Below are 13,805 nucleotides of genomic sequence, written 5' to 3' on the forward strand. Positions count from 1 at the left end.
GTTGCGCACGCTGTCAAAGACATTAGAAGTATAATGTACACAACAGCCCCCGTTTGGTGCTAAGTTATCCTCGCATTGTCCTTAAACGTTATATGTTCGTCTTTGAAATCCGTTCACTTCAGAAAGAAGAGCATCAATTCGCTCTGTATATAAGGATTGTGTTCAATCAGTGAAGACTTGATTCGTGCTCAGCGTGCAGATATCGGGAAAAGAATACACATGGGTGGCCTCGATGCCAGAACAGTTGAATAACCAAGAAAAAGTCGTCAAAGAAAGTCACTTATTTCGAGCTCAAAACATAACAAAACTGGAAAAAATCCAATAGTGAAAACTCCATAGAAAATATTTAATTCAAAATAATCACAACATTTGGTTTGAATAATTCTCTTCAAACTTCGTAAAAATTCCAAACTGAGGGATTAAAAGAAGCGCGAACGAAAACTCAAAAACGACACCTCACTAAACTTCGTAAAGAGAAAAAAACTAAAGTACGAGCGAGAAAATATCCACGTCAGTTTTTCCGATGTCAAGGCCAAACAATGGGTGATTTACAGGCCAGGAGCAGCTCCATCTTACAGTCGGTGACTTGTACATACCTGTCATATTTAAATCACTGACTTGAACATTATAAAGATTTATCACTATAGTGTTACAATGGGTTGCCTCTGGCTTATGAGCCTTTGAGTGGTCAGCGGCCTGACACTCATGAACGGCCATTTTGATGTTGTGATTTAGAAGATGAGATTTACTGACTTTCAAGTCAATCTACTCTTTTACTTTTACCACAATACCTTCCTGATTCCCCTCGTTCTGTTCCAGAGAAAATCAAACCATTCTCCTTCCCTTCCTTCGCATAGATTCATGATGTTCGTGGCCAAGTAATCCATGGTCATTCTAAGGACTGGTACAGAGCGGAGTTCATGGGGTAATGGCTCTTCCTAAACAAGAAGAAAAGGATTTGTAAACAAAGCCTGCCTTCATGCAAGCCGCGTTTGTTGGATAATCAAAGTGCAATACCGCTCAAATGCAAGTTGACAGTCCCTTAAGACTCGATCCTCGATTCTTATCGCGTGAATCCACTTCCTCGAGCGCCTCAAATTCGTCGAGCGTCTCGGTTCTCAAAGGAGGATCCAGTTTCAAGTGAAGACTGTGAACTAACACTTGAGCGGTACTGTTCTTCAACAACTTTTTCTCGATAGAGTTGTGTATGATAAAAAATGTTAATTTTCTTCAGTTTTAGCCATAGACCCTCCTGAAAATGCTAGAAAAAATTAAATATCTAGATAAGGTGGCTAAACTGAGTTAAAAAAAAAAACAAAACAAAAGAAATAAACAAAAAAGAGAAAAAAGGATACCCTTTACCTTATCAGCAGCAGATCTGTCATATTCCTTAACAGCACGGGTGTGATCGACTTGAGGATTTTCATCCTTTAGTACGTAACAAGATTGATAATAACAAACTGTCAGTCAGTCAGACAAGTTTCAATTAGTGACACTTACAGGTTTATGCCGAAAAACAAAATTATGAACGAGTTACATGTAATAGAATTTGGAGCTTGTAAACTTCTTATGAATATCATTTAAGCTTTAAGAGTGCGTTCCGATAGCTTTATCGTTTTGTAGTTAGAATCCATCCAATAAGGTAAATTATTTCAGACAAACTTTTTACAGCATTGTTTTTTTATGTATACAATAATTTTCCTAATGGTTATCAATGACCAAGCCATTTATAGGTAAAGTTCGTTTACGAGCCCAGTGGCCCATCAGACTGGCGCTCAACTCCGGTTTCCGTAGCATGAAGCGACTAGGAGTATTTCTACTCCCCCCTGAATGGGATGCTAGTCCATAGCAGGGTTACCAACAATTTTAAACAAATTATTTAGAAAGTCTCCTTTTTCATCCTTACCAGAAAGATATTTTGAAACCCTAAAACACTCTTACATCGGTCTACGTATCCTCCATGCTGTTTTCTCTAAATTTAGTATGGTGCTGACAAGGAAAATTTGTTCAACAATCAAGAGCTTCTTCAGTTGGTGATCATTTCCTTTATTCTCCTGACCTTAATATTTGATTCAGAGGTGATCTTGTAAGGAGAAATTACATGCAGATGCTCCTCCCTCTTTGTTGTCAAAGGTTTAACCCAATAACTCCCAGTAGTGATTAAAAAGTAATTTCTCCCTATCACATCCATATATTATCCAGCAAACAGGTCATGAGAATACTAAAACTAATCAGGAAGAAGTTGTTACCTTGACCTAACACCAAATTCTTGTAACTAATTTACAAGGAAATGTGTAGCAACTAGAGGGGAGAATTAACAATCAGATCTTTGGCGTTACAGGGTGAAGGCAATTTAAAGTGATATACATGGTTGAACAGCCTCTTTGCAAATAACAGACATTAACCAAACAGAGTGAATGTGAACTTACAAAGCTGCCTGTTCCAGACACAACCTCAAACACACTAAGTCTTCTTTGATGTTCTCTCATGTACCTTTCCTATAAAATACAAAATAAGCTGCTTTCAGGTTGAAAATAATTTGTGAAAGAGACAAACACTACATTTTTGTCTCATCTCACTCTATGTGACTCGAGCCCAAGCTCTGTATAAGAGAGCAGATTACAGTGTACAAAAGGTTTACCTTCTCAGGACACATGTCCTTGCAAGTTCCAACCACAGCTTTGGCAGAACTTATGTCAGATGACCTTTTGAACACTAAAAGAGAATTATTAAAGGGAAATTAGACAAAATTAATTTAGCTGCAATTGATAATGAGGTTGATTGACAGACATATTGACAGATCAACAAATTGATTAAATGACAGTGACTTATTGACAGAGTGACTTATTGACAGATTAATTGATTGACAGATTGATTGACAGATTAATTGATTGATAGATTGATTGATCAATCAGTCTGTTGTTTACATGTTTAAATGATTGACTTAATAAACTGACAAGTTAAGCACATACATATGTTAAAGCATGTAGCTTTCACTGCTCATACCTAATCTTAGTTTTTTGTCAATTCCCTCCAAAACTTGAAGTTTTTCTCCTGCACTCTCACTTGCTGGAACTGACTTCAAATCTGTAAAAACATTACATCTTAATTAACCAGAAAAAGTACAGAGTGCTCTAACAACATCATTAGTACTTATCTGTTAACTCAAAAAAAACCCTGAACAGTAAAAATATTCATGGAAAATCTCATCCGACATAAGAGACCTCAACCACAACAGCAACATCAAACAGTAGTTTGGAGGCTTGCTTGCCTGTTTTGAACCTCATTGTGATTGGTTGATCAAAAGTTGACAAGACAGAATCTTAATATAACCTGATCATCTTAATGTAGGATTTGCAGTAATGCCATTCATGGTGCATTGAAATGAATTGCACATCAACATACAACTTGCATTGTACAGGGTAAATGTACACAGTTTAACTTTAGATAATACCTACATTCTTGAATGTCCCTCACAACTTCTGATGTCTTGATTCTCTGCTGGGTTTGTTTTTCTGAAGGTGCAGTCTAGGTTACAGAAATAACAGATTCACATTGACTCATCATGTACTTAGACACCATTACTACAGATGACACCTACAACCTGTATACACCCAAACTTATTTTACCACACAGTACCTGAGTAGAAATCTTCTTAATTTTCTCTGGACTGGAATGTCTTTTGACAGGTGACTTGTGAACAGCTGGACTCTGTGGGATTTGCTGCTCACTCTCTGGTAATTGATAATATTTACATCAATATCCTGTTTAATTGATATTTGTAATAAAAACATTAACATTATTTTAAAAATGCATAATATTTATTAGCTTTAAAATGTAACATTTGAAAAAATAAATGTTGATAATGTCCACAAATCCATATATATTAAAAATATTACTGGTTTTAGACTTACTGTTGACTTACAAAATTATCCTTTTCTGTCTTTGATCATAATAATTTAGAAACCAGCCAGAGTAAAGTGGTCTGACAGCTAGCAGGTTTCTGGTGCCAACTAAGTCTTAATCACGACCAGGGTTATATTATTCCCCTCATAACACTTGCATGCACATGTGCAAATTTCACGTATTATCCTTGGAGATATTTAGAGTTGTTCAAATACCCATAGAGTATTATACAGTGCAGACATCAGTAACTTACAGTAAAACAACAAATTCAAGCTGAAGATTTAATATTCTAATATTCTGCTCAATCAAGTTGCATGATGTTAGAAATAAAATCTTGTAAAAGAAATGACACAGGTTGTACATGACTGTACACTATAAACAATGATTGGATGAAGTTTTTGTGATATCCGGAATAATTAAGGTGGAGGTAAGTGTTATCAGCTGAAGCCCAAGGCTGAGGCTAATAACATTAACCGAGACCTTAATTATTCTGGATATCACAAGAACCGAGTCCAATAATTGTTTTACCTTATTATAGGAATATAACGAAGCATGTTAATAACGCGAACAAAATTTACGCGTCATAAATTTAACGCGAATTTTCCAAAAGTTATGTATACATACATTTAATTAACGCGAATTTCCGTGTGGTATGTTGCATAATTATTCCCACATTGAAATTCAACACTGGTTTAAGAGGTTATCACGTGTATCCCACAAGCTGGAAACCTTAAAGCAACAGCTCACGTTCAAGCAAGAGAAAGACAATAAACACGACCAGTTTGCAGTTGCTGGGCAAACAATATTGCCAGGAACCATATTTCCTTCTACTGTCGGACATATTCCAATAGAATTGAGCCGATATAATATATTTGAGAAGAAGCTGTCATAAAAGGAGAGGTCACAGCGATAAAATATAAGCCATCTCCACTTGTTCAAGGTGGATTAGAAATACCTATTGCGGTGACTGTGAAATGGGATGACAAAAATGCGATAGACATTTTGGGCAAGAAAGTTGAAGAAGTGAGTTATCCGCTCGGAGAAGATGATCGCTACACTGATGAATCTAAGGAAATTTTGAACTTAATATTAAATGATGATGAGTAAACCGACTCTGACTGTGACGTAGAGGAATTGTAGCTTTGCTTATTTAAAGGTATCTTTAAATAACGATGCTTTCAATCACGTCATTTCAATTAACAATTAGGTAAATTAAGATACATAAAATTAACACGAATTTTTTAAATTCGCGTTAATTACATGCATTGTTAATTTCCTATAATAAGGTATGATACATTGTTTCAAAGAAAATAATGCCAAACGCATTATAGCAGCGAACACAGTATATCTCAACATCTAACAACTTGTCATGATTCCAGTATTTTGTAAAATTATTATTACACATTGTAGTCACCATCTGTATTGTGTAACAATACCTGATGTTGTCCTTCTGCGACTTCCTTGCTGCTTCCAAAAAATTGTCACAGGTGGTAGACCAGGCCTAAGAATTCTGCCTCTTTTTTTTGCCAACTCTGCCGCTTCCTGATAATCAAAAGAAAAAGTTTATAATATTTTTTCATTTATCCCATGTATTTCTTAGTTCTAGTTGAAATAAGCAATATCATCTGCTGCTGGTTTCTGATTAAAGCACCATCAAAGAAAAAACCTTCAATAACGATAATATAGATTTGCTTTGTGGGTGGTAAGGTTATTATGGAAACCATGTTGTTTTGTCAAATTACATGCTAGACTGGTAATTAATCGAAATTTTAGTAAGTCTCAGGCATTCTGTAAAGTTTGCAAGAGGGCTAATATAAGTACGAAAATTTTGAATGCAGATTTGACTCACATGCCTAAACCTGTTACTGCTAAATTACTGTAATTACTGTGTATTCTCAATTATTCCTCTCTAAACTGGAAAGTAACTGCTGTAAAAGTTTCTTCCAAGGTATTTTAATAGTTGCATGATTTTTGACCAGCAATTATATCTACAGTACAGCTAAAAGGTAGATGGCCAATGCACATGTAAAACCTTGGCACACTTTGACGCTACATGTACATGCCCAAAACAAAAAGTAATTTGAATATATAGCCCTTCGTCAGAGTGACGAAGGGCTAACGCTCGAAACGTCAGCTTTTGTAATCGTTACGGTGGCCAATTTACCATTTCATCTTTGTTGATATATCCAAATTATTTTGTTACCCCCACCGACGCAGCCCCAAACAGTTTCTTTAGAAACTATCAGCCTTTATTAAAAAAAAAAGTGCTTGTCTTTAGTAATACTATGTTTTTGGCTCTGTTATTCAATGCAGTCAGCTTCCCTTGTTCTGTACTGTTTCAGAAAACAAAAGTTTCCTGTTACAGAATGTCGCAACCAAAGCATCAAGTCAATATTTGTATATCTCAACATCTAACACCTTATCATGATTCCACTTGTATTTTGTAAAATGTTTGCCAAGGTTTTCAAGATGAGAATAATAAACTGGATACACTTTTTTTTCTGCTTGATGTAAGATTCCTGCCTGAAATGGTGACTGTAGAATAACTGTAGATGTGACTTGATTGAGAAGTTGGCAAAATTGACTGGCGCCCAAACATCTAGTTTACCTGACTTGGCACCGAGGTGAAAGGAGCCAGCTAAAGATTACAGACTACAATGAGTGGCAAAGTTTCCCACAGGCATGACTATGATGTACTTTTTTTTTGGGGGGGGGGGGAGGGGGAAGAGGGGGACTTTGAAGGAAGTTATTAGAGATGTCAGAATTACCAAAGTTTCTCAGTTACATGGCACACTCTGTTAAAAGACACACCCCAAACTTAGCAACTTAGTCAAGCCAAGTTCTCAAACTGAAAATTATGTGAAAATACTCGGTTATAAGATGTTCCAGAAGGTTGAGAGTTAGCAAAGGGTGTGATAGATCTGAGAAAGTTTCACGGTTGCTTTGGCAGAGAAAGCAAATGGTGAAAAACTCCTACCAAAGTCATATTCGAAGGTGTTCAACAGCTGAATATCAACACGCCACCAAGGATGCATAGTTTCAGTGCTCAAAAAAGGCTGGATGGACGAAGAAGGTAGGTGTTATCTCCACATTGTTTATTCACAGAAAAAACTTTTCTAATGAGCAACATAAATACAATTTTAAGAATTTGAAACAAGGTTCAAATTATTGTTTTGTTGTCACAGATACCTTGATACCCAGCATGTGCTGTTAAGAACGTCTGCTTTTCTATGGAAGTTCATTAGTGTTCTAAAAGCAGTATTCCTTTTTAATTTATAGGAATAAAGAATTGGATTCTACGCAATCTTCCCTACACCTCAACCAAAAAGCTCTGCTCGGGTGGGATTAGTTTTGTAGTCATTTGACAGAGGCCATAAATTATAAGAAACAGTTCTTTCAGAACCACCACAATGGCTCTTTTCAGAGCCACCCTGGTTCTTCTCAGAATCACCAAATCTAAAAAAAGTCAATGACCAACAATAATTAGTGTCCTATTCTTGTCTTCTTAGCTGTAAGTTCTGCTAAGATTGTGATCTTAAGATTTAGTTGCACAAAAATACTTGGCTTTTATAAAGATGCACCCCAATTTCAGCACTACTTTCCACCCAAAGACAGAGTTTTCTTGAAAAAACTGTGTGCCTCCTAACTGAGAAACTACGGTACAAGCTTTCTCTTTATTAAATATGTAGAATGGACAGTTGTCAATCACCTTTTTTCACTCATTGTAGCTCACTGCTTGGCTTAATTTACCATTCCTTCATTACAGCTCTGTGAATGTACACTGTACCTTAAACACTCGGGGTTCTAAATGTACATGTATATAGTACTGTTTTACACTGTACTTACATGAGTTTTAAATGTCACAGTTGCACTCTTCTTGACTGCACTGCACAGCACTTTTGAAACCTCTCCAAATCGCGAATAGAATCTCTTCAACCCAGCATTCTTGTTGTAAGATTCAGGAATGTCCTTGATAATCAATGCTGTCAGATTAGAAATATCCACATTTTGCAATTTATCTTCTGTGACTTGCTCCTTGTTTTCCTTTGCTAGCTGTTGTCCTTTCACTGCTGTTAAAGAATGTCCAAAAATTCTTGTCTGTGGTTTAACTGTCTTAGCAACACCAAATGTATTTGAAGTGGACTGCGATGTTCCTGCAAATAGAGGTTTTGATTCTGCAGTAGATTTAACCTGGAGTGATGGTGTGGCTGATTTTCCAAAAGTTAAAGAAGTTGAAGCACTGCTTTTCACTGTTTCACTTTCAATTTTAGCACCAAAAACATTACTTGATGAGACTTCTGTAAAAGGAGAAGGTTCAAAATTTCTAAAACCACTGAATGTTAAGTTACCAGATGATTGCTCCTTGACAGCTGAAACAAGGTTGGAAAGTACACCTGAGCTGGCGTTTGATGTGGATGAAACCAGAGTCGATGAACTGTTCATTTGAAAGCCTGAGCTGAAGACAGGGTTTGAAGTTTGTGATTGTGCAAACAATGATGGTGCTGGTAAAGTGCTAGCTGCAAAAACATTACCAGATGAACTTGGTGAGGCTGCAAAAGCATTTGCATTAGTTTGACTGATGCCAAATCCTGTTGCCAAACCACTACCAGTGGTAGATGTGAGGGAGGTAATAGCTTCTGCTAAAGATTGAATTGTAATTATACAGAGAAAAAAAGATCAGTCTTGAAACATTTCATCCCTCAGATTTGCATTTACATGTATGTACAGTATATAGTCTCTAATCAAGGTTTCAATAAAAACCAGGTTCCAGTTTTATAAGCTGTACAACACATGTACAACGATCATTTTTTTATATTCCACATGACCAGCTCTTGCTGTGGATAATTACAATTAATTTTCAATAAATCTACATTACCCAACGTAGCATTAAACAATTCTATTTTCAAATTTTGCAGGGTGTCCATAATCCACACAAAAAAATTCCAATACAATACTACAGAAATTAACTTCTGTCAGTACCTCTATTAATCTATGCGAATCAAGTGTCAATTTGTATTCTTCAAAATTACACTCACTCCAAATTTGTATCTATATATGAAATGGGATTCTCTCCCTCAACCTCTGAATTATTTCTAAAGTACAGTATTAAAGAGTGGAAAAAGATTAAATTAATTCTTAACCTGCATTTTGTTGAAAACTTGAAGCTGATGTAGGAAATCCAGATGTGAAAAATGGTTTGGCTGAAGATGCTGCAGAAATTTCAGGTTTAGCAATTGTAGACTGAGATGCTGTAGTCGTGAATGAAGCAGGTGTAGCACCAAAACCAAAATTTACTGTCTCAGTATGTTTGATCTGCTTTGCTTCAGAGTCGCTTTTTGTGACAGGATTGCGGTCAAGTGGACTAACATAGCTTCTCTTAGCTGGTCTTTGACCTGCTGCACCTGGATGCTGTCTTCTTGTCTCTTGTTGTTCTAAAGAAGGTAATTAAATACAACAAGGCTGTGTGCTAAGAAAAATTGAAGGGAGCCCAGTGCTCTGAAACTATGAATCCATGGTGCCCAGCATATGTTTTTCAAGAAAAAACTAAGATTACTGAGTCACCCAAGAGCAAAAGTAGGGTGCCAGGGGCCACAGCCCTGATACAGAGTGAATCTTTCACCTGAATTTATATGTACAGCTGTAGCACTGCCTCACTCTAAAGAAGGGTTGTGTCAACTGCGAAGGCAGATCCAGGGAAAAGGTCTGAAAGGAAGATCCTCTCCACCCAGATGGGGTGCCTGGGTTACACCTGTCAGGGCTCGACACTAATGACAGCCAACTAGCCACAGACTAGTAGGAATTCAGTTGTGGCTAGGGGTTTTCAATTTCCTCAGGCCAGTTTGGCTGGTAGACAAACTGAAATTGTTGTGACATCTAAGTTGTCACCAGCCACTTGGCTAGTAAGTTGAAAAGTTAGTGTTGAGCCCTGCCTATGGGTATTTTTGCAACTTCTCTGGAACCAAAAGTCTTCAAATGATAGTATTACTCATTACTCCACTTGAAGTACTTGTCTTCTCTCATCAAAAATTACCATTTGCATAAAATTTACTAATATTGTTACTAGCAGCACACACATCCTATCCTCAACTTGACATATAAGCCACTAACTCTGGCACATCTCAATGAAAATTAAAAGAAAATAGTGTGTGTATGGCATGTGTGATTAACAAGTTGTAACGGTTCTACAAAGACAATTACAGTGGCACATGTATAGGTAAGAAAGACATACAAGAAGCATTTTAATTTGAGTAAATCAAACAATGCCATCATTTTTTGCAGAGCAATCACTAAGAGGTTCATTAAAAGAATTAGTTAGGCAAGATTTCTGTATAAACCCATACTTCACTATGAATACAATTCTTGAATAAAAGAAGGTAGAGGCAAAACAACAGATTACTTTCCGGATTACAGCTTTGTTTTGATTGGTATGAGGTTATATGGAAATCTTTCCATTAGTTATACATACGGCATATGTATTCACAGGCGGCCCAGGCTCTGCCACAGGCTCTTTCACAATGGATTATTATAGAGTTTGTATAGTGGTTCAAAACTGACTAATCATTCATATCGTGGGCTATGTTGGGCTTAATTTTGCTAGTGTCCAGGCCAACCGCGTCGTAACGAACTTTTGACTGCACATGATTTGAAGGACGCACATTCTAATGGCGTTGAAATGGCGGTCAATTTGAGATTTTCACTTGGCTGGTTGCTCGACAACCCAACTTTTGCAGGATTTGTTTTGATGAACTTGAAGGGCAACTATTTGGCTTTCGTGTTGCCAAGTTTCGATTCAAGGGAAAGTATTTAAGTGTGTTTTTCAAGCGATTTTGGTGAGCGTGTATGAGACAGATCTTTCCTACCTTCCCTTTTATTTGGTAGTGCTAGGACGTTGAGCTGAAACACACCAAAATGGCCTCAAATTGCAACAAGAGCAGCACAGACTACTCTTTAGGAAAGTAAGACCTTATTTCTTTGATTATTTCACACAACTTTATATTTACAGAGCTCAAAAGTAAGTCCAACTAAACCACTATACAAACTCTATAATAATCCACTGTGAAAGAGCCTGTGACAGAGCCTGGGCCGCCCGTGAGGTATTTACCTATATTATTTCTTTATAATTATACACCTTTAATTTGTATTACGAAGCAAAACATGCAGTTTGCGTAAATAATTACTTCTCTGTACCTGAGAGTTTTCTCCACTGGGGCGGCTGCCTAGCAGCTTGTGATGATAACGCAGAGCTATGATCGTGAGGGTAACTAGAAGCTCCAGAGCCCTGTGAAAGCCTACGGACAGCTTCTTTTTTCTATGAAAAGTACATTTCATTCAGTAAGATGGCAAAGCATTAAACATTTCCAGAAGAGGAGAGTTGAACATAAAAAAATGGTTGCTGCATCTCGCACCGTATATAGGATCATCGAACTGTATTAAGAAATATCTGCTTCTCAAAGGTGCAGAGCTATGGGAGAACATGCAGTTAACTATTGGATCGTTCAGCGATCTTTATTTCTCACCTTCTTCTGTCGAATCTGACTCAACATGCTTGACGAAAGAAATTCCCAAAATCAATTTCCTATGTCGGGAATTCCTCTGATATCTTAGAAAGCTTTGAGGTCAACCATCTACGATCACACAGATAAGATCGACGAGATTTGCTCAACAAGATCGTCACCTCATTACTCTCTTGAATGAAGGCGCCATTCGAATGGTAACCGCTCATTTACTGGAAACTGTATGAAAGCTGCAGGGAGTGTCCATCCGCGGAACATAATTTGTATACCAAACACGAAGTGTCCTTCACAGTGGGTTTCAGTGTTATGAATCAGTAGCCAAGGCCTATGTTGTTAAAAACATACCTCTCACTCTACAAATTTAGCTCATTTTCCACACAAAAATTTTCCGTACACACTCCGAAATTAAAAGTTTTGGAATTCGAAGTAGAGGCAATACGGGGGTTGGGTGAGGAAGGAAGGTCCGTCCACACTGATGCGTTTTCGTTTGAAAATGGATACTTTTCGATGAGTTTGGCCTCCCGTCCACACCAAAATGGTTGAAAACGGATGCGTTTTCAAATGAAAACGAATCAATTCCAAAACAATCTCAAAAGTGGAGACATTTGAAAAGATGGGTCGCCTGTCCAAGTTATTGCGTGAAGCATTACTAAATAAGAAAAACTATTAAAATAATAATAATAATAATAATGTAATAATAATGATCAGTTTAATTACTCTTTTCGTAGCTTACAGCTAAATTACAAGAGTGGTCAGGATACGAATCATATCTATCATAACATGAAACATTTTACTAAGAATACCTATGTGTAATAAATTTGTCGAGACGATTAGTAAAAGCCATAGCGGGATCATCTCTAAGAGTGCCTGAGTGTAGATTGTATCCATGGGACACAGTTGTGCGATGTAACAGCAAGTTAGCATGCAAGGACACTGTCCTTGCCAGTGTCCCGATCTCTCTGGATAAACTTAGTGCATACAGCGGCACGCCGATCAGAGAGAGTGCAAAGACCACACAGCACAGGTGCGTCCCTGTAGGGAAGCCCAGGAAAGATTATTTCTCAGGCTTTTATCTGCACACTCTCAATTAGGAGGCTAAGATAATCAGGCAGGTTTTCCCAAACTGCGGAGGCAAACTCCAACACTGAGCGAATCAGGCTGGAATACGCCATAACTAACTCCCTTTCCAAAACACCTGACTTCTTCAGACAACGCAGTGCGAACAGGCGTTTGCGAGCCCTCTGAACAATGTACCCACAGTGCGTATTCCAGCATAAATTATCAGTAACATACACCCCAAGCAACTTGTACTTGTGGACACACTCGATTTCACAGGGTTAAGGTGCATGCCATGCTCGTTTGCATAAGTGTAAATATCTCTTGCAATGAACGGAAGAACACTTGTGAAACACCTATGTATAATCTCCACAACTGAAAGGTCGTCGACATATTTAGCTCTTATCTTCCATTGCCTGGCCAGGTTATTAACAAGTACTGCTAACAGCAAGGGGGCCAATGTAGTCCCTTGGTTACGCTTTACACCCAATAAGGCAATTTTTGTCGTCACGCATTTTGGCACGCTGCAGATATGTAACATAAGAGAAGTAAATAATAATGATAACGGTTATGATAATTATTAAACTCAATCCGCCGTTGGTTAAGTACTTTGTTTTATTTAAGGGGTAACTGGTTTTAAAAAAACATTTTCGACCATAACATAACATAACATAATCTTTATTTCTTAAAATAAATCACATATCCTAAGTTACAACATAAACTCACAAGGGAAACTATTACCTGTCATATTTAAAAATTATCCTATTACTAAAAACGTTCTTAAACCTTTCGGTGTGGATTCTAGGGACAGAGACTGACGTATTTCTAAGGTTGTACCTCATGTTCTTTTCCTTAGGTAAAAACTGGAAAATCAGGCATTCGGGGTCATTCGATCTTTTTTTGTAGAGTGCCTTGTCCGCCTTCTCTAGCAAATCCCTGATATCTACATTCTTGGACATAAATTTCCTTTTCAAACGCCGGTCCAGTAGGACAATATAATTTATTTTTGAGATCCGTTTAAAAGAATTAAAACAACGATGATGGCATCATCTGTATTTATAAGTTAAGTACTGGTGCCAACTAATGATGAAAACGTCAGTTGCCGAATAATAGGCATCTTTATGGTCAGGGATCAAATATGGTCAGGGATCAAATGTGGATTAATAAGTCTTTATTTTTCTGCAGCATTCCATTCATTTTCCAGTTACTTTTCCCGGCATGTGGTAATCAGCACTTCCCTCAAAACTAAGGGAAGGTACGTTTTTTATTGGGAGGGGTGGGCCGGGATATTTTAGAATTTTTTGGCCAAAAAAGTCGTGGCCCTCCCAC

The 13,805-nt window shown here is 37.4% G+C and overlaps 1 protein-coding gene across 7 annotated transcripts in view; it reads right to left on the reverse strand.

Moving 5' to 3' along the window:
- LOC111343329 (germinal-center associated nuclear protein) overlaps nucleotides 1–11,606 on the reverse strand; it is a 42,608-nt gene extending 31,002 nt beyond the window's left edge. For 5 of the 7 annotated variants that reach the window (XM_088747158.1, XM_088747160.1, XM_088747159.1 and 2 more), the window contains exons 1-12: nucleotides 11,424–11,606; nucleotides 11,095–11,215; nucleotides 9,048–9,338; nucleotides 7,753–8,546; nucleotides 5,343–5,448; nucleotides 3,640–3,734; nucleotides 3,459–3,528; nucleotides 3,007–3,087; nucleotides 2,642–2,715; nucleotides 2,430–2,498; nucleotides 1,363–1,428; nucleotides 792–938 (exon numbers count right to left, since the gene is read on the reverse strand). In XM_088747158.1, coding sequence (XP_088603284.1) covers nucleotides 792–938; nucleotides 1,363–1,428; nucleotides 2,430–2,498; nucleotides 2,642–2,715; nucleotides 3,007–3,087; nucleotides 3,459–3,528; nucleotides 3,640–3,734; nucleotides 5,343–5,448; nucleotides 7,753–8,546; nucleotides 9,048–9,338; nucleotides 11,095–11,215; nucleotides 11,424–11,450 — 1,941 coding nt within the window. In that variant the 5' untranslated portion in view covers nucleotides 11,451–11,606. The remainder of the gene's footprint in view (nucleotides 1–791; nucleotides 939–1,362; nucleotides 1,429–2,429; nucleotides 2,499–2,641; nucleotides 2,716–3,006; nucleotides 3,088–3,458; nucleotides 3,529–3,639; nucleotides 3,735–5,342; nucleotides 5,449–7,752; nucleotides 8,547–9,047; nucleotides 9,339–11,094; nucleotides 11,216–11,423) is intronic. The other 2 variants (XM_088747157.1, XM_088747155.1) reach the window with 2 other exon arrangements.
- Between the last annotated feature and the right edge of the window lie 2,199 nt (nucleotides 11,607–13,805).

The sequence above is a fragment of the Stylophora pistillata genome, chromosome 2, assembly GCF_964205215.1.
Source record: "Stylophora pistillata chromosome 2, jaStyPist1.2, whole genome shotgun sequence".
Classification (NCBI taxonomy): Eukaryota; Metazoa; Cnidaria; class Anthozoa; order Scleractinia; family Pocilloporidae; genus Stylophora; species Stylophora pistillata.